This window comes from Microcebus murinus, chromosome 22 (genome assembly GCF_040939455.1).
Source record: "Microcebus murinus isolate Inina chromosome 22, M.murinus_Inina_mat1.0, whole genome shotgun sequence".
Classification (NCBI taxonomy): Eukaryota; Metazoa; Chordata; class Mammalia; order Primates; family Cheirogaleidae; genus Microcebus; species Microcebus murinus.
The window spans coordinates 12128110-12153924 of record NC_134125.1 but is presented as its reverse complement, the minus strand read 5'-3'; the positions used below and the strand labels follow the sequence as shown (position 1 = coordinate 12153924).

At 50.9% G+C, this 25815-nt stretch overlaps 1 protein-coding gene across 1 annotated transcript in view; it reads left to right on the top strand.

Moving 5' to 3' along the window:
- KSR2 (kinase suppressor of ras 2) overlaps nt 1-25815 on the top strand; it is a 368992-nt gene that overhangs the window by 319744 nt on the left and 23433 nt on the right. Inside the window, exons 11-14 of the mRNA XM_075996606.1 lie at nt 911-952; nt 1449-1521; nt 4550-4598; nt 6368-6735. Of these exons, the coding sequence (XP_075852721.1) occupies nt 911-952; nt 1449-1521; nt 4550-4598; nt 6368-6735 (532 nt within the window). The remainder of the gene's footprint in view (nt 1-910; nt 953-1448; nt 1522-4549; nt 4599-6367; nt 6736-25815) is intronic.

Below are 25815 nucleotides of genomic sequence, written 5' to 3'. Positions count from 1 at the left end.
ATACAAAGGTCATTCATGCTTGCGGTAGGCAGAATTGTGCCTCCCCAGTCTCCTACCCCCCCCCCCTAAAAAAAGATGTCCATGTCCCAACCTCAGAATCTGTGAAAATGCTACTTGACACGACAAAAGGAACTTGGCAGATGTGGTTAAGTTATGGGTCTTGAGACAGAAAGATCGTCTTGCATGATGATCCAGATGGACCCTAAATGTAATCTCGAGCATCCTTGCATGAGGGGGGGAGGCCAGGTCCAGAGCAGAAGAAGGAGGGGGCACAACCGAAGCAGAGGTTGGAGTGATGCAGCCGCCTCCGACAGCCAAAACAGGCAAGGAAAGGATTTTCCTAGAAGCCCCTAGAACGCACCAGCTCTGCTGACACCCGATTTTAGCCCTTTAAGACTCATTTCAGACTCATATCCGCCAGGACTCCAGGAGGGTAAATTTGTGTTGTCTTAAGCCAGTAAGTTGATAGGAATTTGTTATAGCTGCAAAAAGGAAAATTAATATACAATGCTCAATGCAGAAAATTTGGAAGACATAGGAAAAGCACAAAGGATTTTTTTCTTTTAAAGTCACAGGACTCACTCTACCAAAAGGGAAGGAAATTAATATTTTGGATTATGGCTTTATAGACTTTTTCTCTGCATGTGTGTCATGATGCATTTGACTGAGATGGTATTGTACCCGGGAGTGTGAGGTGTCAGGTGGGACAGTTGGCTTGGATGTTTAGAGTTCTGGATTCTTTATACATAACCTCAGTCCCTTGTGCTTCAGGGTGTCTGCGGAAGTATGGAAACTCTCGGGGGTGGTGGGCAGAGAATGACCCCGTGGTAGCCACGGGAGCCTAATTTGGTACTGGAAGGGACATCTTCTGCAGGGGGCACTGACTTGGATGTTTTCTTTCTTTTGCAAGCGTCCCACTACTACAAATACAAGCAGCAGTTCATCTTCCCAGGTGAGTTTTGTGTGAGTGGAAACAGCCCTTCTGAACAAGCCCTGCTGGGTTGCAGGAGCTGCTGGGATGAACAGAGGTGACTGTCCTTAGCGGGGGGATAAGATCCAAGTGGGTGGTAGTGGAGCCACCTTACCCCAGGGCAGTGGCTGGGCATGGAAGAGGAGAGGGCAAACGGGGGAGGTGCCAGGGCACAGTGGAGAGGCCAGCGAGGGTGGTGTGCCGTGGAAGTGGGCACAGGTGGGGTGGGGTCTAGAGCCATGTGGGGGGAGGGAGATGGCCAGGGGGCTTGAGTTGGGTACTGAGAAGACGTGAAGCCACGTGGCCTCATCCCAAAGCATCCAGGTGATCCAAGGAGGGGGGAAAGGGATTAGCCAACCCCAGACACCCAAGGTCTGATGGAAAATGATTAGCTGCTCTGTCCCCCCATAATTCAGGCCTTTGGGGGTGGTTGTGGACTCCATGTGTGTTTTCTGACTGTCCGATCTCTGGCTGTCAGATGTGGTGCCAGTGCCAGAGACGCCAACGCGGGCACCCCAGGTCATCCTGCATCCGGTGACCTCGAATACAATGTAAGTGGCGCGAGACCCTCTCCCCTGCCCTGAGCTTCCGAGCCCCGGCCCTGCGGTCTGCTCCAGTTCTGTGTCTTCTTTCTTCCTCTTCCTGGAATGTAGGGGGTGGGGCTGCAGAGGGAGAAGGACAAGGGGGCCAGAAAGATGTAGGGAATGACTCAGGCAAAGAGGAGAGAGCCCAGGCCGAGAGACAAAGAGAGAAGCAACACCGGTCCCCATGAGCCAGCTCTGCCTTGTGCCTCTGGTCTTGCCTATCAGGTGTGATTTCCAGGGGCTGGACAATTTCCTGAGGACCTCTCCCACCCCCCATTAGAAAGACAAATTTTCCCAGGCACTAGCTAGAGCTTAATAAAAAGGAAGTTATTCCATGTCACTGTCACCCTTTAAAAAAGTCTAATTTAGGTTTATACCAGGCTCATAAAATTATACAGCCCATAGGACAAATGCAACCTGCTGTTTGTTTTTAAATAAAGTTTTATTGGAACACAGCCATGCCCATTTGTTTACAACATATTGGGTCCGTGGTTGCTTTCTCTGTACAGCAGCAGGGTTGAGTAGTTTTCATAGAAACTGTGGTCTGCAAAGCCAAACATATTTACTCTCTGGCTCTTCACGGAAAAATTTTTTTTTGCTAACCTCTGGTTTATACTATTATAAAAATAGTAAGAGCTAATTTCAGAAAATTTGGACTATTCTGTAAAAAACAGAAAGGAAGAAGCACTCATAATTCCCCCACTGTTCAAACCTTTATGTGTGCTGCTTTTATTCATATTTTACATAGTGACTCAGTATATGCAGTTACCATCCTGCTGTGGGTATCTTTCATGCTATAACATGACATTTTTCATATTATTCCAGACTCTTCAGGGACATTGTTTTTAATGCCTGTAAGATGTCATATTAATGGAGAATAATTTCTTTAAATAATCCCTATTGCTGAATTTTACTTGCTTCCCATACTGCACTGTTATAAACAACACTGCAATGAACATCTTTGTGTATAGCATCCTAAGATACAGACCCTCCTTCCAGGTGGTCCATTGCTGGTGCAGCCAAAGTGAAATCACCTTCCTTCACTTCCTTGGTTGGAAGTCTTGGACATGCTAGGATTTGATCAGTTTCCCAACCCACATTTTTGCCTCCTTGGTTTCTCTGCTGGCTCCCCTAACTGCTTCGTCCTTTCTGACCCACATTATGGACTTTGTTAAAGACCCAAATGCAGCATGTCTGAAATCAAATGAACAGCAACTGGCTGGGGGGCGGTATCGTACTGACATCTAGCTCTCCGCACCAGTTGTCTGCCGCAGGTAAACCAATTCCACAATTTGTGCAAGACGAACTCCAGCTTATTAACTGACAGTCAGGGAGTACCAGTAAAAAACACAGTCAGTAGCTGCCTGCGATCTGCTTAAATGTGCGTGGAGTGGTGGAAACTCACTCTTTACAGAGGGAAATAATTGAATAGCCCTGGCTGCTGGAATCACGCAGCCTTGATGCAAAGAGAGGAGGGGGCAGCCCATTTTGTCGAGAAGGGACTCTAGCTGCGTTGTCCTACTCAGGGCATGAAGTTCCTAGCATATCAGCTGTCATTGTGCACTTTCATTCTGCCTTCCCAGGCTGTGCTATAAATAATTGGTTAATATGACAGCAAATGCCACTTTGGAGAACTGACCCTTCTCTTCCCTTCTTTTAGTTCTTGTGGGCTTTCAGACTCCATCTCACCAGGGCCCCCTCCAGGAAGTCAGCAGCTTCCTTGGGTCTGAGGATCAGGATAGGGAGGCCCCCCAGGGGAGGAGGCGGGGAGGGGGAGGGCGAATCTGCTAAGCTCCCACCGGGAAATGGGAAGGGGGCATGATATCGTTGTGAGTTCTTTTCCCACCTGTCCTAGCTCTTCTGCACTCTCAGCATCCCAGCCACTGTCCCCCGCTGCAGTCCATGAACACAGACACGTCCTCAAGTCTCAGGACGCACCCCCAAAACACAACTCTAATGCACCATCCCATACCAGACACGTGCCAGTCCTTTGCACCCCTAATGCATACTCAGGTATACCATCAGCATACAGCGTGGCCTCGACCTCTCCCGTGTGCACCCCCAACTCATGTGCACACTAGACAGCTCTAAACAGGGCACATCCCATAATACCCATGCAGTACTCACACACACACATGCCCCCGAGCACCCATACCCAGCATGTTCACATACTTAGAACACAACAGCAGCTCATGAAGTTGCAAATGCATCACACACACACACACACATTTGCATGCCTGTGTCTTCCAGTCCAATACAGTCTTTTTATTTTCATTCCATACGCCCTGATCCCATGTGATTGACAAGGTCCAACTCAAACACTGTGAACTTTCAAATCCATCCAGTTAATTCTCTCTCCTTGGACTTTTCACCATAATCCATCTGTCCAATTCATACCTCACTTTTGGGCTCTTGTTACTTTTAGCCTTTCTGTACAACATCTGTGAACTTGTTTTAGTTCCTTTAGCAGTAATAGAACATTCCTCAAGGTCAGGAGGCATGCCAGTTTCACTTCTATGTCCCTCTAAGGGCCTAGTGTTGTTCCTGGCACTCACTTCTAGTCAAATGAATGAATGAATGAGCAGGCAAACAGATGAACACCACCTTCCTTCCAAGAGATTTCGAATTTGAGTGAACTTCAGAGAGCTGGTTAATTCTTTCCTGCAAAACACCTTGGAGCACAGATAATTTGTCTACCTGTGGCATTCAGGCCAATTTCTAAGAAAGCTGCTAGATTAGTTGAAACCAAAGCAATAAAGAAAAATGAGCCCTGAGAAGCCCAGAAAAAAAATCTACTTAAAACAATATCCTTATATACTGCTTTTTTTTTTTTTTATAGTAAGGTTATAGATGATTTCTGACACCGGTATTAGAATGTGAGATAAAGGCTTGGTGGGGAGGACTTCCCATCTGGGGATTCTTCACACACAGCTAAACTCAATGCAGGGACCTACCTTTTCACCTAAGGGTCACGCTTATTTTTCTTTCTTTAAAGCTTGGAAGGAAACCCATTACTTCAAATTGAAGTGGAGCCAACCTCGGAGGTGAGCATCAGGGTTGCTTTGCCACTTTTTCCAGGGGCTGCCCAGAACCTGGCAAGAGGATTGATGGTTTTGATGACACAGAGGCCTTGGGGACAGGTGGGGGCCGCAGTGGCCCTGTCTGATGGATGTTCTAACTCCAGCACAGTGAACAAGGGCGGCCCCTCCCGCCTCTGAGCCTAACGGGCCATTATATGGTGTGCATCGTGGAAGAGCCAGTTTTGCGGAAGTTGGCAAGAGATTTGCATTCTTAGTTGAAAACTCAGCTCAGGGCCGGGTGAATACCCAGGTGGACGTGCCCCGCTGCCTTCAGAAAGATTTGGAGGGAGGAGGTGGGGCCTCAGGGATGCTGGGCTTGCGGTGCTGAGAATGTTCTGGTGGAATCAATGAGATGTCCTGGGTGAAAGTCATGGAGTTCTGACCCCCCACCTCTACCAGTAAAGGAAGAGAGTCAACGTTTCCAGGGAAAATCGCGTTCTTTTCTGGGACTATTGTGGTAGCTGGAAAATGGTCCTAGGATAAGCCAGTGTTTCCTGTGTCATCATTTCTCCTGAGTGTGTCACTGGGGGAAGCTGGCTCAGGTATTTTGGGTCAAGACACCACCTTCTCAGCCTGTCTCCTCCTTTCCCGGGGCCTCTGGGAGTCCCCGCTGGCTTGGGCACCTGCCACGCCCACACTCCAGCCAACGAATCCAAGAGGCGGGGCGCCCCCAAGCCCCGGGCACCCCCACATACCAGGCTGGGAAGGCGGGGCCCAAGACTTTGAGTGTCTGACTTTCATAGTGGCCACGCCTACGGATACCTGAGTCATGCAGGTGTGCAGGATAGAAAGGCAGATTCTGGTGCTGGTCTGCTGGTATTTCGATTCGGTAGATCTTGGTGGAGCCCAGGAATCTGCATTTCTGAGGCATCCCAGTGGGTGTTGGATACAGGTGGTCAGATCTGTGCAAAGAACTGGTCTTCATCTCTTTTAAGACCTCACACCACCCCCTGGGGCAGATTGTGTGACCCGCACTTTTCGTTGAGTGAACGAAGACTCAGAGAAGTGAAGTGACTTGGCCACGGTAACACAGAGGCCGGATTCCAGCTGGCTTGGTCCGGCGGTTAAGTCCGCTCTATTAACCTCTCACGCTGCCGTCTTCTACCCTCCTGGCTGCCGTCGGAACCTCCCAATTCCTGAATCATCAGTTCTAAATTCCCTGGGGGAAGCAAAAGATATTCCATATTGACGGTTGTCACATGTCTGTGCAGACACACAAGGTACCCGTAGCTTAGCCTGTCGTCTTTATTGCACGCACATGAAAGGTCAGATGGGTCCAGACGGCACGGTGGAGTGGAAGGGCTATTCGAGTCCAGACCCTGATCCTTAGTCCTTCCTCTGCCCGGCTGTGTGACCTACAGCAAGTCACTTCCCAGGGTGACCACCCATCCCAGTTTGCCAGGGACTGAGAGGTGTCCTGAGATGCGGGACTTTGGGTAGTAAAACCAGAGTAATCCTAGCAAACTGGGATAACTGCTCCCACTAGCATTTCTCCTCTCTGAGCCTCAGTTTCCCCTCTCAGCGCAAGAGAGTTGGACTGTCACGATCTCCCTTTCAGCTCTGTCATCGGAGCCACCTGGGGAAGCAGATGTGTGTCCGCACCGGCCACCACTGCACATGGAGATGCGTCCAGACCCCCCCCCACACACACACACACACACACGGGACACAGTAGGACCACAGGGGAGGCGGGCGCGGGCGCGACTCTGACCTCTCTCCCGCTCTGGCCGCAGAACGAAGAGGCCCAGGACGAGGCGGAGGAGTCTGAGGATGACTTCGAGGAGATGAACCTGTCCCTCCTCTCGGCCCGGAGCTTCCCGCGCAAGGCCAGCCAGACCAGCATCTTCCTTCAGGAGTGGGACATCCCCTTCGAGCAGCTGGAGATCGGCGAGCTCATCGGGAAGGGCCGCTTCGGGCAGGTGTACCACGGCCGCTGGCACGGCGAGGTGGCCATCCGGCTCATCGACATCGAGAGGGACAACGAGGACCAGCTCAAGGCCTTCAAGCGGGAGGTGATGGCCTACAGGCAGACGCGGCACGAGAACGTGGTGCTGTTCATGGGCGCCTGCATGAGCCCGCCCCACCTGGCCATCATCACCAGGTCAGTCCCGCCCGGCCCCCACGCACTGGCGGCTGAGAAGCCAGCTCTGCTCAGTAGAGCGTCTCCCGCTCTGCCCTTCAGCGTTTACCTACGTGACTTTAAGATGTAAGAGTCCCGAAAACACTTTGAGTGCTAAAACTCTTTAGCAGAGTAGAGTCGCAGAGAGCACAGTTTCTACAGCAGCTGCTCAACCCAACCACAGTAGCGCGAAAGCAGCCATGGGGGGCGGGGAGTATATGAATGAATGTGCGTGGCTGTGTCCCAATAAAACTTTATTTACAAACCCAGGCGGTGGGCCGGATTTGGCCTGTGAACCATCGTTTGCTGACCCCTGGGTTAAGATTCTGATGGTGGTTATTCTGGCTTTGGTTAAAGAGGCAGAGCACATTTGCAGTCTTTACCATCGTTGCTTTGAATATCGAGGGTCTGTGTGTGCACAGAAGGGGTAGTTAACAGAGAACTGACATTAAGGAAATGTTCCTTGGACTTTCCTGGACTCAATCTCTCTAACCTCACCCGGTGACCCGAGGCATTGATAAAAAATAGCTTTGGTTCCATTTGAATAGCTGTGAAACAATCCTTTGGTGTTTTTTTTTTTTAAACTCTGCTATCTGTGCCCCTGTTCACATTCGGACTGGCCTCAGTAGGGGCATTCGTTCTTGTTCTGGCCTGGGGTGCCAAGGGTCGGTCAGGAGCTCTCTCCTTCCTATATCCGGCTCAAGCAGTAAGACCCCAAACGCACAAGCCTCGCGTCTTGGCAGGTGCCATCGCAGGTGCTGTGGGCTCAGAGAAGAGCTGGCGTGTCTTTGATCTGTTCCCTTATGAGACAAAACCTCCGTGAATCCGCTTAGAAGAGCTTGGTGATTAGGTAGAAAGTGCGTTATCGTCTGTCCCCATTGATTATGCAGACGGTGGGTTGACTGGCGTGACTCGTGTGTCGAATGACAGGGCTTGCGAGGGACGGGAGAGCCAGGGATGGGTCTCCAGCCCCCCCTTAAACAGGGATAAAAATGCCGGCTCTCAGCTCTGCGCAGGACAGAAGTGACTCTCAAAGAATCAGCCCAGGTAATGTTCGTGGGCTGAGCTGTTCGGATTGGGCAAGTATAAGCTTTTGCTGAGTAACAAAGTACCCCAAAACTAAGTTGTTTCTCTCTGTCCTGTGGACAGTTCTGGACTGAGCCAGGCTCAGTGGCTGGTGGCTGTGGTCAGTTCAGCTCCGGGGCAGCAGAGGAGGGTGGGTTGCTGAGTCTTGGACGCCCTCACTCACGTGTCTGCCGCTTGGCTGACTGTCAGCCAGGGCGCCCCCGTCCTCCTCCACGTGGACCCTGATCCCCAACAGGGCTCGTTCCCATGGCGGTCTCAGGTTTCCAAGCGCATGAGCTCGAGACCTAATGCACAAGACTTTTTCATGCTTCTGCTGCGACACATTGGCTAACGTCCATTGGCCTAAGCAACCCCCACGGTCAACGAGAAGCAGACTCTGCCTCTGAATGGGAGGCTCTCAGTGTCCTGTTTCAAGGCCGTGGATGCAGGGAGAGGACACTCCGTGGCCATTTTTACCATCTGCCATGGAGACCCTCAACCCCCCCATTCCTCCTCTGTGTCTTATCCACTACGCCTCATCTCTCTTAGTGGGCAGTCAGTAGCCCTTAACTTGGGAGGCACAAGTCCGGTTGCAGAGTGGTCTTCTCCCCCACCCCCACCCCCGTCTGTCCCCCATGGCTCCTGCCTTAAGCTGTCACCCCTAATTTCTCTCCTGCCAGCTCCTCGCCTTCTGGCCGGTTAACTCCCTTTTATATCCCCACATTAGCCATTGGAGATCCATCCTCTCCTCCCCTTTGCCTGCCCCTTCCAAAGACCTCCTGCCGCCCTGTCCTCCCTCATTTTCAGCGGTAGCCGTGGGGCCCTGTACCCACGCCCCCCTCGCCACCCGCCCGAAGGCTGGCGAATCGGAACTAGCAGCCGCCCCTGGAAACCGAGTGGTCATTATGGAAATGCGCGTTGCTCATTCTGCGAGCCAGCTGCATGCTCGGCCTTCTCCTATTCCGCACAAAATCCCGAGCCCCCCCCCCCTCCGAGCACCATAACTGCCTACAGATTTCACAAATAGCCCAGCCTTTTCCTGGCACCATGATAAAGACCGTGCAGCTCTGGGACATGTAATTGGTCTCTCAAGTGTTTTGGTATTTTGCGTGAGAATGCCAGATGAGACCCAAAGAAGTGGCATTGATGCCATGTTCTTGCTGTTATACATTTATCTTAGGGAGGGGCTCTGTGCATCCCTCTCTCTCCCGCCCAGGACTGTCCACTTGTTGGTCGTCCGGGTTTCTTAGCTGAACGTTCAGTTTGAAACCAAATATTTGAGTAATTTGATTAATCACTTGCGTCCGCACGATTGGCTGGCAGAGGTTGACGGTTGGACGATGGCCAACCAACTGGAACAATTTTGGGACCCTAGATTTATTTTACAAGGGAACATAAGACCAGATAATTACCTGGCATCTTCTGGATAAATTCACAATGGCGCGTTCTAGCCAATTACTTGGTAATTATTGTTGAAGTTAACAAGTATTTCTAAGATTAGCTTCCTTGCAATGCAGTATGTATGGCTCTCAGGGAATGAGTAACAACCAACTAGTTACCCAGTTGCTGTATCCACAAATGCTATTAGCAGCAGGATTGCTAAATTGCTTCACGATGGGGTTATTATGGGATTATTGCAAGCTATTGACGGTCTGCAATCGTTCATGTTAAAAACTCCAAGTGGAATTGGAAAGCCGATAGAGTTGAATGGAAGCATCTCTCATCCTTCTACCTTCCTGTAGGGTTTCCAAGGCCTCAGTTTCCCCTTCTGTACAATGAGTAGGTGGAAGCAGATGTTTGTCACAGCTGTGACGAATCCCTTGGTTTTCTGAGAATGGGCTGTGTTGCAGAAGCAGCGGGGACAGCTCTGGCATGGTGCTTCCCAAAGGGTGTGTCCCTGGGCCTCCTGCACCAGGGAGGGAGGTTGTTAAAATGCAGATTCCAGGAAAACTGGGACGGGGGCAGGTGAGGGCACATGGGCAGCAGGCGAGGGTGGAGGAGCTGGCAGGAGCCAGAGGGCAGAGGCCAGAGGTTCTCTCGCCTGGCGGGGGCAGGAGAGCTTGCAAACTATGCCAGAGCATGCCCTGCCCCCAAGCAGGGTCTCTCGTCCTCAGCACTGTTGACATTTGGGGTCAGAAAAATCTTTGCGGGGGAGGCTGTCCTGTCCCTGCAGGATGTTTAGCAGCATCGCTGACCTCCACCCCCTGGATGCCAGCGGCAGCCCTCCCCCTCCCCCGTCGTGACAACCAAGAGTGTCTCCACACCTTGCCCAGGTGCAGGGACTCCATCACTCAGCCAGGTTTGAGGTCCTCGGGTGTGGAGCCCCGGGGAGGGGGCCCTGTCTTACGTCAAGGGTGGTGAGGGTCGCAGGCAGCGATGTGGCCTGGCTTGTTGAGGGCAAGAAGTAGGAAACTTCTAAACTAAAAGGTGGGTGCTCAGAGGGGAACGTCTTGCCCAGGGCAGAGGCAGCCTCAGTTCCAGGAAATGATCAAGGAAGTAACTGTCATAATGAAAGAGCCGATGACCTTGGTGGGCACCTGTGTCCTTTCTCCTATCTGTCCCCCACCCCATCCTGCTGTCCTGGGCTGGACCAACAGAGTTATGAAGGCCCGTAGCATGGTTGCTTTCTTGACAGCGGGTGAGGCTCTGAACCAGTGGAAGGGAAGCCACGGGTTGATCCTGCGGCCACCAAGGGTGGGTCTAGGGAGTGAGAAGCTGCCCCATTCTTCTCAGAAGGATTTATCACAGGTGTCACAGTTTGGGGTCTGAGCAAGACTGTGATTCCATCATGTGGCTTCTTTCCTTAGAGCCTCAGTCATTTGCCTGACCGAGAGGTAGGATGAACGGAGAGCCTTTAAAATAAAACAAACAAACAAAAAAACCAAACACCACACTCCACAGCCTTCAGCAAGTGCTTTCCCTCAAGCCAGGCATGGCGATGTTCTCCTGCTTAGCCCTGCGCCCATTTTACAGATGAGAAAGCTGAGGTCAGGCAAAGGGAGCCCTTGCCCAACTCACAGAACAAGCAACCTGGAATTGAGCAAATGTGGATCTGAATACCAGTCTAGCTTGTTCCCTCTTTGCCAGGGCTGCCATAGCCGCCAGATCAGGGGAATGGGCGTCACCTGTGAGAAGTCCCATGTCACAGCGGGTCTCCATCTTTGGTCGTATCAGAATACCCTAGAGAATTGGCTAACACTGCAGGGCTGAGACCCTGTCTTATTTCAATGAACCTGGACTTCTGTATTTTTTAATTAAGTTCCGTAGGATTTTGTGCACACCGCAGTTTAAGAACCACTGGCTTATTAGAACGAGTTCTGTTTTTGTAGCTTTGGTTTTCTGGTGTTTGTGTGCTTCTGCAAAACCCAGTTAATTCCTGTGGGGCCAGGACACACCCACACGCATGCATCCACAGACACACACACCTCTCTTCCATATACACCCTAAATTCCACACCAGTTCTTTCTTCTTTCTCTTTCACTCTTGTCCTTTTTCCCAACCCCCCTCAAAGAAACACATGCTTTTTCTTTTTCCTTGCAAAACACTCATTCCATGAATATTAGCAACTCACAAAATTTCTATACAGAGCTTGCAGTTCCTTACAGAAGTCCCCCAGACCCCATCCCCACTCCCCAAATAATTTTCTAGAACTCCAAGGTTATTGAAATCTGTGCTTCTCATCATGGGAACTTGTTGGAAATGCAAATTCCCCCCTTACCTCCTCTACCATCTCAGAAGCTCCGGGGATTTGTCCAGCACTCTGAGTTTGAAGAAGCCCCCCTGGGGATTCTGACTCACGCTCCGGTATGCGGTGTACCGCTTTAAAGAAACCTGTTCCTACTTCCTACCCCCGAGCAAGCAGACTTTGCTGCCGCCAAGAGCTTCCTGCACGCCTTGGAATCCTCCTTGTGCCAGGTGGCCCTGAGAGGTGAGCAGCTGAGTCCGAAAGGGGCGAGGGCCTGCAGTGACCCAATAACAGCACCTGCAGGGGCCCGAGGGCCATCTGTCAGCCTTAGTGCTAACGCGTCTTCTCGAACGTGCCTTCCACAGGCATTTATCGGACCCTGGCTGAGTGCCAGGGCTCAGGACAGGCGCTCAGAACACAGTGGCTACTCTGAGCTTTACGTTCCAGTAGAAGAAACAGACAAGTTGAGCAAACAAGTAGGGAGATCATTAAGGCATTGTCATAAGGGCTGTGAAAGCCACAAACAGGTGATGGATGGATCAGGGTGACGGGAGAGCTACTTTGAAGAAGGGCTCAGAGAAAGCTTCTCAGGGGAGGTGACATTTGAGCTCGGCTCTAGGGAGGAGGAGGTGGCCATGCCAGAAGGCAGAGAAAGCAGTTCAGGCAGGGATGCAGCAGGTGCAAAGGTCCTGGGGCAGGCGCGAGATGGCAGGCGGGGAGGAGCAGGCGAGGTATTACCTGAGCATCTTGTTGTGATATGGGGGCTGGGGCCGTGTGCCCCGGAGCCATGGGGAGAGGAAGGAAGAACTGGATTTCCCCCATGCCCTCGGGAAGATTTAAAGAATTTCTCACGTGGCACATGTCACCAGTCCCCTCGCCGGGTTCGCAGTCTGAAGGCGTCTCCCCAGTCACGTGCGGGTGACCGAGTTGCCCGTGTGCATGAGCCACCTGGCACTTCCCCGTCTCCCAGGGACACGGCAGTGCTGAACTCCCGTGGGGCCTCGTTTGTGCAGCATTTTAAATCCACTAAATATCAGGAGCTATTTAATAGATTATTTATTTCCAACGCCAAATGCGTTTCTGTTTGCCGGGCTTTCGAACGTAACAGCGCCAAGCTGCCGCGTTTGACAGACAGATACAGGGGCGACCCTGCTTCCTGTGTCAGGGCAAGAACGTGATGCACGAACGAGGTTTCCACCTGCGTTTCTCCGTGACTCCCTGCTCGAGGGCTCTCTGGTCTCTCCTCCGGGCCAGCTGGATTGCCCTGAATATAACAGACGCGGGTTCGGGGGGCCCGAGCGCATGAAGATGCCGTCCCCGTCGTCAGCGAGTGGAATCGGCTTCCTTTTATGTTCAAAAAGCTGAATCGCTTTCCCTTTACAAAGCACAGCTGAAAACGTTTTTTGTCTGTGGCTGCCTTTAATTGTGCAGAAATGTGAAGCGCCCCGGGACTTTTGTGAAGGAAGCGCTATAAATGTACAGCATGGTTATCATTATTATTATTAGCATCATCTCATGTACATTGCACACGCCCGTTGGGAAATGGTCATACGCACCGCGGAGGACTTGCAGGGGTGAAGACCTTACCCCCGGCCACTGTTGCCCTTGAACCTCAACGGTCATGAGTTAGTACGTGTGACATTTGCCATCACTGAAAAAAAAATACCGTTGTGTCTCTTTGTGCAAGTGCGAACTCGTTTGCAATTGAAAATGCAGATCCACAAGAAGGAAAAGAATGAAATTTACTCATCGTGTCTCCAGCCAGAGAGATTTCACATTAACATGTTGGTATGGAGCTGCCCGGGCATTTATCCCAGAATATATGTACAGAGTCACACTTTGTATCAGTCAGGGTAGCTGCTGTAACAAATAAGCCTGAAAATATGAAGTGGTTTAGCACAATATAAGTTTATTTCGTAAGTGCTAGTTTAAGATGGGAGTTTCCGTGTGGTAGGTGGCTTTGCTCTATGTGTCAGGGCATCCAAACCCTGCCCATCTTTGGGTTTGCCTTCCCCTAGGGCTCAGGGCCCTCTGCTTCAAGGCTGGGGAAAGAGGAACGAGCATGGAAGGTCACGTGGTTTCCATGTGCCCTGCCTGCAAGTTGTACATGTCACCCCGCCCATGTGCCATTGGCTGGCGCTGAATCTCCCAGCCACTCTTAGCTGCAAGAGAGGCTGGGAAACAGCTAAACTGTATTCCCAGGAGGAAGTTGAAGTGGATTTTATGAACAGCCAGGAGCTCTGTGACACACACCCCTTTATGGATAAATCTTCTCTCATTGACAATAGACTCACCCAGCAACTCTGTTGGGTGACTTACTATTTTCCCTAAGCAATATATATATCTGGAACATTCCCCTTTTGCATGTGGGTCTGTTGCAAATTTCTTCACTCCTGCTGGCCTTCCTTTCTTCATCTACAGAATGGGGATAACATTTACCCCTCTTGCAAGATGATAAGAATGAGAGGTCTTATGTGAAAAAGCTATCATGCTCCTAAGTGGAGCATCTCAACAACTTGTATCTCCGAGTTGCTGTAAGAATGATGATATTATAACAATAACAACCATAATCATCATGATAGCAGTGAGTAGAAGTAACACATTTTCTCTCGAGTGCCAAGACATCCTTGGCACGTCAAGCAGGTGTTTGTTGTAATAGCAAGTGATTCGAGACAACAGCTGTGGCTGGATTCCTGGCTTGCGCTTTGGCCAAGTCCCTCACACTGACCTCTCTAAGCTTTCAGCCATCCGAGGGAGTTGTTGAGTAGGGAGCCGGATGCACCGGTCACAAGCTCAGATGAAAGGTTGGGGCTGGAAATATCCACGTGTGAGTCATCTGCACAGACGTGATGACGGAAGTTGGGGACATCGCTTGAAGCCGGGGTCATCCGGGGAAGAGAGAAGTATCGCCCGAGGGCAAAGCCTGGAGCAGCTACAGGTGGTGGAGGGAGGCAGCGTCAGGTGGCCTGATTAAGGAGGGTGACCCTGCAGGGGGCTCTGAGAGGAAGTGGTCTGGGTGCTAGTGACAACCAGAATAGCCTGGGGTCATGGAGACAACCCGCAGTTGCTCCCACTGTGCAATTTCCCGTCAGGTTCCCTTTAATTGCATCGCTGTGTTTTGTGTTCATTAAGGTACTTCCCATCATGAGATAATCATTCTTTGGTTCCTCCATTTGTTTGTTCACTTACTCTTTTCCCTACCTCCCCTCCCCCACCTTGGAACAAAAGCCGCAGGAGGTCAGTGACCTCAGCTGTCGGACCCCCCTCTGCATCCCCAGCCCCAAATTCCAAGTCCCCCCACGCATACTTATTGCAGGAACGAGTGAACAGTTTACGAAAATACGTTCACATGCATTTGCGCAGCCTGCTCCTCCAGGCAGGTGTCGTGGGAGGCGACGAATGAAGGGTGCTGTTTACTTAGAATCGCTGAGAAATGAGTGAGATAGAAGGAAAATATAGCACACCCTGGGGAGTGGGGTGGCTATGGCATGTGGGAGGAGCAATGGAGATAAAAAGAAGAGAGATGCCAAGTGAGTTGTAAATGATCACAATACAACAAGGGGGTGTTTGCCTCAAATGCTCATCATGTGCATGTAGGGCCCCGTACCTGTTGCTGGGGACAGAGAGAGGGAAGGCGTGACCTCCGCCCCCGTGGAGCTCACAGATGGGAAGTCAGCTGGCAGATTCTCCCACGGCGTCACAATCTCTGCGATAGAATCACAGTGGCCACGGGGACCTGGAGCCCGTCCCTTATCCAGCCAAGTGATTAGCCAGATGGTCAAGAAGGTAGCGACATTCCTAACGGAGGGAACAGCATGTGCAAAGGCTTGGGGGTGGGAGGGACCAACACCCAGGAGCTGGTATATGGGGTGCACTTGGGGCATAGCGGGAGACAAGAACCTTGGAGAGGGCCGGGCACGGTGGCTCACGCCTGTCATCCTAGCACTCTGGGAGGCCAAGGCGGGCGGATTGCTCGAGGTCAGGAGTTCGAAAGCAGCCTGAGCAAGAGCGAGACTCCGTCTCTACTATAAATAGAAAGAAATTAATTGGCCAACTAATATATATAGAAAAAATTAGCCGGGCATGGTGGCGCATGCCTGTAGTCCCAGCTACTCGGGAGGCTGAGGCAGGAGGATCGCTTGAGCCCAGGAGTTTGAGGTTGCTGTGAGCCAGGCTGACGCCATGGCACTCACTCTAGCCTGGGCAACAAAGCGAGACTGTCTCAAAACAAAACAAAACAAAAAAAAAACCTTGGAGAGGTTCTTAAAGGACCTTGCAAGTCAGGCTAAGGAGTTTGAACCTTTCTCCTAAAAGCAGTGGGGAAGCCACCCAGGGGCTGAACCAGAGGGGTGTCACGGCCTGGCTTGCATTTGAGAAAGACTACTTTGGGGCATTCCCTTTTGTTCAGAGAGCTTGCGGTAGCACTGTTGGTGTGTTCCCCTCCTCCAAGAATGGTGTGGACAGTTAGTGTTGATCCTAATCGGGCTTTGTCAGGAACAAATGCAGGTTTGAACGCCCCAGCTTCTAAAAGATCTCTGGCATGACTCCCTTAGGGGAGAGCAGCAGCGAGCTGGCAGTCCCCGGGAGAGCGGGCGTTTTCAACAGCTTTCACTATTTACCGAAGTTAAAAATAGCCGGCTGCACTCCCATGTTTCGGAGGCAAGTGTGGGTAACATCAGGCCCTTAGCCTGTGTTCCAGAGAGAAGAGGGGTGGCTGCTTCCCCAGCATTTGCGGCAGGCAGCGGTTAAGCAAAGATTCGGGAGCGTGGGGGCAGCTCCACGGAGGGAGGCAAGATTGTGATTAACAGCCCTTCGAAGAGGGTGCCATGCGGCCCCCGTTCCTTGTCTGCAAAGGGGAGAGTCGGATGGCCCCGACTTCAGAGGATTGTTAAAGCAATTCAAAAGGCAGGAAAAGCAGTCTTTGCATGCAGGTTGGTCAGATGGTGGAGAACCAGCCTTTAATTACAATTTTGCCCGAGGCTGTAAGGTAGGAAGAGAACCTCTGAATCAGGCCAAAGCCCATATCAAACCATCCTCTTGTCCTTTTTCCCTTCCAACTGTGCCTGAGTTCACTGTCCATCCTGCTTTTATTTTTATTTATTTATTTTTTTTTGGAGACAGGGTCTCACTGTGTCCACCCAGGCTGCTGGAGTGCAGTGGTGTCGTCATAGCTCACAGCAACCTCAAAGTCCTGGGCTCAAGTGGTCCTCCTCCCTCAGCCTCTCAAATAGCTGGGACTACAAGCATGTGCCACCATGCCCAGCTAATTTTTTCTTAATTTTTTTGTAGAGACAGGAGTCTCGTCGCTATGTTGCTCAGGTTGGTCTCGAACTCCTGGCATCCAGCGATCCTCCCACCCCAAAGTGCTGGGATTTACAGGCCAGTGTGCCCGGCCCATCCTGCTTTCCTATGCCCCATGGGTTCCTTAGGAACCTCCCACTGCTGGCTTCTCTTCCCTGGGGAGGACGAAGACTGACCTCCCTCCATGTCAGGTTAATTGTCCAAACCACCAAACCTGCCTGGCTGTGACTTGTTGAGTTGGCAGCAGGTGCAAATTGGAACTCTGCCGCTTGTCCCTTTTCTTCTTCCCTCTCCTTGTGGCTACGCCGGGGTGTCAAGAGTGGGAAGTGCAAGATCAGTGTGTTTGCACAGGTTCAGGAACTTGCTGGGCCCTGGGGTTTGGTTGGATGTCCTCCCAGCCTGGCACCAGTGGCTTTGGTCACTGTTCAGCTTTTGCTTTGTCCCCTGCCTGATCATGTTTAAGATAATTAAGCCCATAAATCAAATAATAAATAGATATTGACTCTTTGTCATGGGGTAGATCAGGATTGATCAACCCCTGGGAATACTGCCTTCCTCGATCAATGGGGCACTGTAGGGATAAATAAATCTTAATAATGACCGGCAAGAGGGAAATCGATAGGTGTATTAATATATGCATTGGGAGCGTGTGTCTCTGCGAAATAAGAGTTTGTTTTGGGCAGGTGGGGGGATAAGAGGTGGAGGGAGGACAGAGAGAAAGAGAGAGATGGAATGACTATCAGTAACCCCAGACTCAGTCATGGTACCTGCACAAGGTAGGTGCTCGATCATTCGTGGTGAACTGCACAAATCGTTAAAGAGAAACTGTATTTAGTGTTTGCTTTTGCTGTTCTCCGGATGTCCAGTGCCCAGAAATCCCTCCTGCCCATGGGCAACATGGTTCTGTTAATGTTTGGCCTTCCGGTGTTCCTGAAACAAGAGAGAGAGAGAGGAGGGGAAGGTTGGGTGGATGGCGGGTATGGTGGGACCAGACATCACATCCAGGGAGCAATATCAAGAGAGGTTGGTTGGGAATGTTGAGTGTGAGGACTCTCTGAGTCTATTAAGAGGCGATGTTAAGTAGGCATTTATTTAATAGATACCTCCATGTTCAGACTGGTGGTATGAGACTGGGAGCTATCCACGCTGGGATGAATTGAAAGCCACAGGCCTGGGTCTCACATTTGAGCATGCATCAGAGTCCCCTACAGGGCTCGGGAAAACACAGGTGGCTGGGCTCCACCCTCAGAGCTTCTGATGCAGCAAGTCTGGGATGGGGCCTGGGAATTTGCATGGTGAACAATCGTCCCAGGTGGTGTGCCCCCTGCAGGTCTAGGAACCCCACTTTGAGAACCAGCAGCCCCGGGCAGGGAAAGACCAAGGCGAGAAGGGGAGAGGACAGGGCATTCCTGCAAGGAAGACCGACAGGACCCAGACGGTCGAGAAAAACCAGGAAGAGCGTGTTGTCACGGAAGCCAGGGACAGTCAGGGTACCTGCAAGAGGAGCGACCAGCGGTTTGGAGGCGGGTGTTAAAAGGACAGAGAGGGTGGATGCCACGGCAAAAGCATCCGTCAGACCTCTCGCAGCCTGCACGGTCTGTTGGCCTGCGTGCAGATTTCCTTTATTCACTCGCCCGGTGGCATCTGACAACCCAACCCATGATCCAAGGTGTGCACATTTGCAGCGCAGGGCCAGGACGTCGGGTGGGAGCGGAGCGCTGCACCCTCCAACCCGCAAGCATGGTGCGGCTGTTTCAGCGTCGCTGGCGACAGTCCTCGGGTCAGAGGCACAGCTGGACGATCCGTCCCCAGAACAGCTCCCAGCAGGAAAGCACTGACAGTCGTCAGAACGGCTGTGCGCCGTCGCTGAGGCTGGGGACGGAGCCGCTCCTAGAGACACGTCCTGGTCGCCAGTGTTGTTTTCCAAAACCCATCTGTGACGTTCAGCCACCGCTCTCTCCTTGCAAAATAGGGAAGGGAAGTTGGTCGCTTGCTCGAATCATTTTTAAATCAAAAGAGGGCTTCCTTGTGAAATGGCACTCTGAGTGTTCACTGGGGGGAACGTGTTCGTTAAGCAGCTACTACATACGAGGCACTATGCTAAAGAGTTTTTTGATATTGCTTCGTTTATTGCTATTGCCATTTTGCACACCAGGAACTGGGGACTTAGGGAGGTAAGACCAAAGACCCACAGCTGCCGTGAGGCAAAGCCAAGCAATAACCTTGACCTCTCTGATTCCAGAACTTGAGCCCCAGACCAGGCTGTGCTGTGTCATCTTAAAGACTAAATTATTAATAATTCGTAGGTTAAATTTTTTTTTTTTTTTGGCAGTTCTCCTTGCCCCCAGAGACAAGTTTCATAGATCATTGTCAAGGTCTGGCCGTTTCTCTTACCCCTGAGTACAGAGTAGAATTTATGGGAATTTCCTGCCCCCCATAGAAATGTTAAAGGAAAAAAAAAATCAAGTTCTTCCACAGCAAAATTGAACTTCTGTGTTTTTCCAGTACCTGGCCTTGTGGGTCGTTAGGAAACGCAAGCTGATGGTCACCAAAGCAGCCGGTAGAGGAATGTTTGCTCTGCTAGTTGTTCTGGGTCTGAGTAATTGGACTTGGTACCAGATGGGCTGATAGGGGTATTTCTTTCTTACCGGTAATCGCTTAGCCCGTCTGAGCCCCAGTTTCTGCAGCCGGAGATGGTGTAGACCCTGCCTGGTGGGACCGATGTGATGATATAGCGAGTCAATACACCTGAGGCTTTGACAGCCGTGCCTGGCACCCATCAAGCGCTATGGAAACATTCGCACTGGCTGCCGCTGCAGGTGTTAGAACCGCTAGACCTACCCCATCGGTACCCAGTGGAGGCGACAACAGTACGCAACTCTCATCCTCTGCTGCAGTAGAAAGAACGTTGGATATGGAGTTAGTTAGGTGTCCTGGTCATAGGCTGGCCGTGTGACCTTGGACAAAAGTCACACCACCTCTCTGAGCCTCGGTGTTCCCATCCGTAACATGGGAATGACTGTGTGTATTTTTCCAGGTGGTCAGGAGGAGCGGACAAAATGGCAAAACTGAAAACTTCGTAAAATGACTGGGATTGGGGAAATGCGGGATAACTTTAAAAATCATAGAAGAATAGTAATAGCAGGTAGTTTATGAAACATTGACCCCGGGTCTGCTGTGTTCTAAGGACTTTGACTTTTCCCAGCCACCAGGTGGGTCGGTACTCCGGTGTGATGTGTGGAGCTGGGATTGGGGCTCATTTGCTGTCACTGAAGCAGGGACGCATAAGCGCTTTATGGAAGGGAAGAGAACTTTCTGGTCGAGTTGGCAGGTGGTAGTGACCCAGATTTAAAGCTGGGACTGCAGCAGATGGGGACCCCCCCCAACCAGCCCCTCACTTCTTGGCAATCAAACCCTTCAGTGGTCCCCGGGGAAGTGTCCTCCCTTGCTCCAAGCCTGAGTGGCGAGAAGCAGAGTCCCTTGTCCCCGGCTTTCTTATCATCTTCCTCCTTTGATGGCAGCAGAAAGGCATGTGGCAGAGGAATCACTCTTGCTTTTAATCAAAAGCTTGCTCTCCGAGTCCTCTTCAAAAGAGGATTCCCTTTCTTCTAGGTGTTCAAAAGACCGAGGGGAACCTCGAGAAGGGAAAGGATCAGGTATCTTCAAAGGCGGGGAAGGGGCACAGCCGCCGTCAGAGTGTCCCAGGGGAGGCCGGTGCCTCCACGGCTGACACCGCGCAGCCCTTTGGGACTTGGAGGCTCGGATCAGGGAATCTCGGCGGACGTGTTTGGGAGCGTTTGTAGGCCATCACGGCCTGCCATAGCTCTCCGTCCCTTGGGTCTGATCTCTCCCCCAGCAGCAAGCGCTGCCTTTGTCAGAACCGAAGACACCTCCCCGCAGCTCGGTGGATCATCATTCCATCCTGTCAACACGCCACCGTTTCCAGGCTTGGCCGGCCTTGCTGCCATCCCTTCTGCGCTCTCTCGGGCCTCCGTGCAACACCTCCTTTCTGTCCCCCTTTCAGCCTGGGTGCTGGCCTGTCCAGAGGCCTTATCTCACCGCAGGCTACAGACCTAGGGGTGAAAAAACAGCACAGTTTGCATGGCGTCTGGAAGGATGAGACTTCGTCGTGTGCTGAAGGTCAAGGGGGTGGGGCATGGAAGGAAAAGGGAGCCAGGGGTCAAGGTCTTCCCGTACCACTGTGTGACTTCGGACAAGCCTTTAGCCTTTCCAGCGGTCAGTTTCCTTGTTTGTAAAATGATGATAACATTACCTGCTTCATCCTAAGCTGGGCCATGTCCTTCCTTGTCTGGGCCTGTTTGACCCTTAGGAGGGAATGACCACTCATCCATCCACCCATCCTCCCATCAGTTTATCTGTCTTCGATCCTCCAGACCCCTTACCATCCACCCACCCATTCACCCGCACACCCACCCACCCTCTCAACCATCCATCCACTCAACCTCCACCCACCCACCTGTCTATCCACACATCCATCCTGTCCACCCATCCATCCTTCTATCCACCTAACCACCCAGCCCTCATCCATCCTTCCATCCATTCAACATCCACCCACCTGTCTGTCTATCCACACGTCTATCCTGTCCCCCCATCCATCCTTCTGTCCACCTAACCACCCAGCCCTCATCCATCCTTCCATCCATTCATCCAACCATTCAACATCCACCCACCCACCTGTCTATCCACACATCTATCCTATCCACCCATCCATCCTTCTGTCCACCTAACCACCCAGCCCTCATCCATCCTTCTATCCATTCATCCAACACCCACCCACCCAGGCACCCATGCACCCACCCACCCACCCTCTCAACCATCTATCCACTCAACATCCATCCACCCACCTATCTATCCACGCATCCATCCTGTCCACCCATCCATCCTTCTACATCCTCCACCTAACCACTCATCCCTCATCCATCCATTCAACATCTACCCACCCACCTATCCATCTACATATCCATCCTGTCCTTCCACTCATCCACCCACAATCTGTCACCCATCTGTCTACCCGCCATCCATCCATCCATCTGTCCTCCCACACTGCCACCCTTCCACCTGTCCATTCATGCCCACATCCACCCACCCATCATTAATCTGGCCATCTAACCACTCAGCGCATGGCCATTGAGATCCTGCTCTTTTTCAGGCACTCCCAGTTGCCACAAGTGAGCGTTTGGGGCTTTTCTCCTGGGACGTGATGGAAGCACCATGTGTCATAATTAAGGCCAACTCCTTAAGTCCAGACACAGTGGCCAGGTAGAGTGGGGTGGCTGTGGTCAGCACCATTCTGGTGTCACTGGCTTAGGGCTGACAATGAATACGTCTAGGATGGGAATGAATACATCTGTGGATGGGAATTTCAGCAGAAATTCTCTTCATCTTCTCACCTTTGATGGCAGCAGAAAGGCATGTGGCAGAAGCAAGTCTTGCTTTTTAATCAAAAGGTTTTTGGAAATGAACCATGTTCCCAGGTATGAAAAGAAAACAGACTGCCCCAGCCCCCAAAAGGAAAAGTAGACAGCAGGGCTGAAAGAACCAGAATCATCTTTGCCTTTGGTTCTAACTTTCGAGGAACTCAATGCTGATGAGCGTCGAGGCCAAGCCCCCGGGAAGATGACAAGGGACGGTGCCTTCTTCCTCCACCTGGGAGGTGGCGATTAAAGGGAGGGTGGGCTTGGGCAGTGCAGATGGGGACAGGCAGTGCAGATGGGGACAGGCAGTGCCAATTTCGCAGGCCCTGAGGTGGCTCAGCTTGGTTTCCTGGGTTGGAGGCGTGGTGGGGGCTGCTCACTGCCGACTTTGCACCCCATTAACTCCCAGCTCATCACAATTTATCAGCAGCAGGCTGGAGTTTACTTATTCATTATTTATAGAGAAAGTGTTTGCCGAGCAAATCAGTAGTTCAAACAAGATCGCAGGGAGTAAGCTGAACCCACTCAAGAAAAGCAACCAGAACACGGAGCTCAGCACATTCAGGGTCTGAAGGCAGATGGGGCTGCCGGGGACAGATGGACACCAGCCAGTCTCCAGGGTCCCTGCCCTGGGGCTCCAGAAACCTTCACTTTCTCTCAAGACAGTCTCTCTTCTGGGGAGCACATCCCAGCCTCTTCCTGCCCCATCCGATCTGAATTTGACATTTGACTTTTATGTCATTGTTTCTGTGTCAGAGGGGAAGCCTTTGGTCAACTCTAGGAAGAATATCCTTTGGGGTGAAGTGTCAAAACCAGGTCCCTTGAACCCCTTACCTTATGGGAGATAAACAGCTATGGCTTTCTTTAAATGTCTTAACGATCTCTGATATTTTCCTTTGAGGAAGACCTCTTGGACTTGAGGTTAGAAGGTCTGGCTTCATATCCTGGTGCTGCATGGCTATGGACAAGTAATTTGGGCTCTGTGACCCTCAGTTTGCTCGTCTGCAGAATGGGCACACTGCTGCCTATCCCACAGGCTTGTTTCAGGTAGTGGATGAAACCACGTGGGTGAGAGTGTTTTAGAAACAGAAAAATGCAGAACAGATGTGAGGGACAGACAGTTTTTCAGATGCATTTTGATGAAAATGAGAGAGATTTTTTTTTCCCTTTATTGAGTCAAAATGAGTGCTTTCAGCTTTTCCAGTGGTTTTTTACCTTGGCTGAACATTAGAGTTACCTGGGAATTATCTTTGAATTCTAAGTCATACCTGGGCTCCACCCTCCACCCCCAGAAAGGTCCTGATTTAGTTGATCTGGGATATGTCCCAGGTGTCTTTTTTTATTTTTTATGTTTTAGTCTCTTCAGGTAATTCTCTTATGGACCCAGGACTAGGAATCACTGAACTATTCCCAAAATCAGTTGATCCAACCCCAATTTCTCTTTCCTCCCATGTCAGAGCCAGAACTGCCTAGTGGCAGGGACTCTGGAATTTTGGAGTTTGTACGGCCCCATCTCTGTCACTTCCTGGCTGCTATATTCATTCTCTAGAAAGGTGTAGGGTCTTGGCAAGTGCCCTGGGAGAAAACAGCCAGGCTGTGGATGGCTCAAAGCTCTTCTGACACCCACAAGATGGTATTTCTCAATCCCTAAAGCAAACAGACCCTCGTGTGCATGCACTGAAGAAAGATGGAAATCACAACCTGATATTAACAACTCAGGAAAAAAATGTATATATCGATGTTTGCTAAGTGGGGAAAGAGGTGATATTGGCTGGGGATAGAAATGTCATTTTCAGGCTGCCAAAAAGAGTGCTAACATATAATATGGAGAACCAATAAAATCCATAGTCTAATTCTTCCAGGCTGCCTGGTTGAAATAATTTATGAATGTACATCTGAAAGCCTTGACATTTAGCTCCTAATTTTGATAGAGAAGATGTTTTCTTGGGCCCAATATTGGTGGCATGTATATCAACTTTGAAGATTCCTTCCCTGTTAGAGACACTCAAAAACTGTGTCCCTGATCAAAGTGTTTAGCAATGGGTTTGTTAATAATTCAGGTATTCATTCATTCACTTGTCTCTGTATTCATTCATTTATCCAGCATAGCCGGGAGGTAGTAGGAGGTACAGGACCTACCCCGCTTTGTAAGACGTGCCTGCCTTCCGTCGCCATCCAGCCATGGGGGAGGTAGAAAATTCAGGAATCATTATACCAAGTAGGAAGTGTTGGGACAGAGGACTGGAGGAGAGGTGTTCTCGGTGGAAGGAGCAGTATAGGCAAAGGCAAGAAGGTGGCAGAAAAATGATGCCATGTCTGGAAAATGACAAACGGCTCAGTTCAGTCGGAGCAAAAGGTGCCAAAGGGCGGGGTGTCCATTGGGGGACACCAACGCCTGAGGTATCACGACTCCTGTGGGTGAATGACAATAATAAGGGTGGGTCGTTGTTGAGCCTTACTGGGTACCAGGCAGTGCGCTGGGCATAGTATACACACTTCATACCACTGAGTGTTCACAGCCCTCCTGAGAAGTGAATATGATTAATTGTCCCCATTTTACAGATCAGAAATTTTGTTGCTTGCCCAGGGTGCCATGGTTGTAAGCAACAGAAGCCGTGTTCACTTTGAGCAGGAGGCTGGGGGGATCTGATGAGAAATATGAGGAGATGCAAGCGGAAAGTCTGGGTTCTGGTCGTGGAGGGAGGGGTGGCATACACCATGTGCTGGTCCAGGGTTCGGGTTAGAGCCCTGAGCCTCCATTTCCTTGCTGTAGATGGGGCCACCTACACCCGCCCATCCCCGGGGTGGCTGAAAATGACATGATAGCGTCCACACTGGTGGAGGGAACTGTATAAGGACTGGTACAAGGTCAGGATGCTGGGGCTGGTCTGGCTGGTCCTGACTCTTTGTATATTCGCCCTGGGAGCAGGCCTGGGCTCCCCCTCCCGCTGAGCTGCCCAGAGCATTCGAAAGCACATCAGCCTTGGATATCCAGGTGGCTGTGTATTTGCTTGTTACAATCCACATATCTTTGCCCCCAGAGCCTTGAAGATAAAAGCTAGAGTGCCTGTGGAATTTAAGGAGGCCTGAGAGGGCAAGATTACCTGGGTGAACACTGGGAAAGTCTTCTTTTGGTGCCCTGGAGTTAAGGGCTTAAGGATAAAAAAAAAAAAAAAGAATCCCAAATGAACTTGAGTGACGGTTTTTTTGCCCGTCTTTGAGAAATTGGCACAGACTTACATTCTGTTCCTGCACCTCCTAAATTGAGTTTTGGGGAATGACAGGACTTTCAATTGAAACAGATTACCAAGGTGAGGCTTGATGACTAATGGAAATATTCGTAATAGGATTACATGGAGTTTTCATCTTTCCCATGAAGATGCAACATTGTCACATGACCACCTTTCGGGGCGCAGAACCCGTGTTTTTAATCTCTCTGAACATTTATTTTCTGTTTTTAAATGATTGAGAGGTGAGGTCACATCCCTAGAGTGACTGGCTTTCTATCTGTGAGAAGCAGGAGAAAGCTATTAACAATAACATGAAATTGAATCTCTCCAAGCCCAGATTTCCATT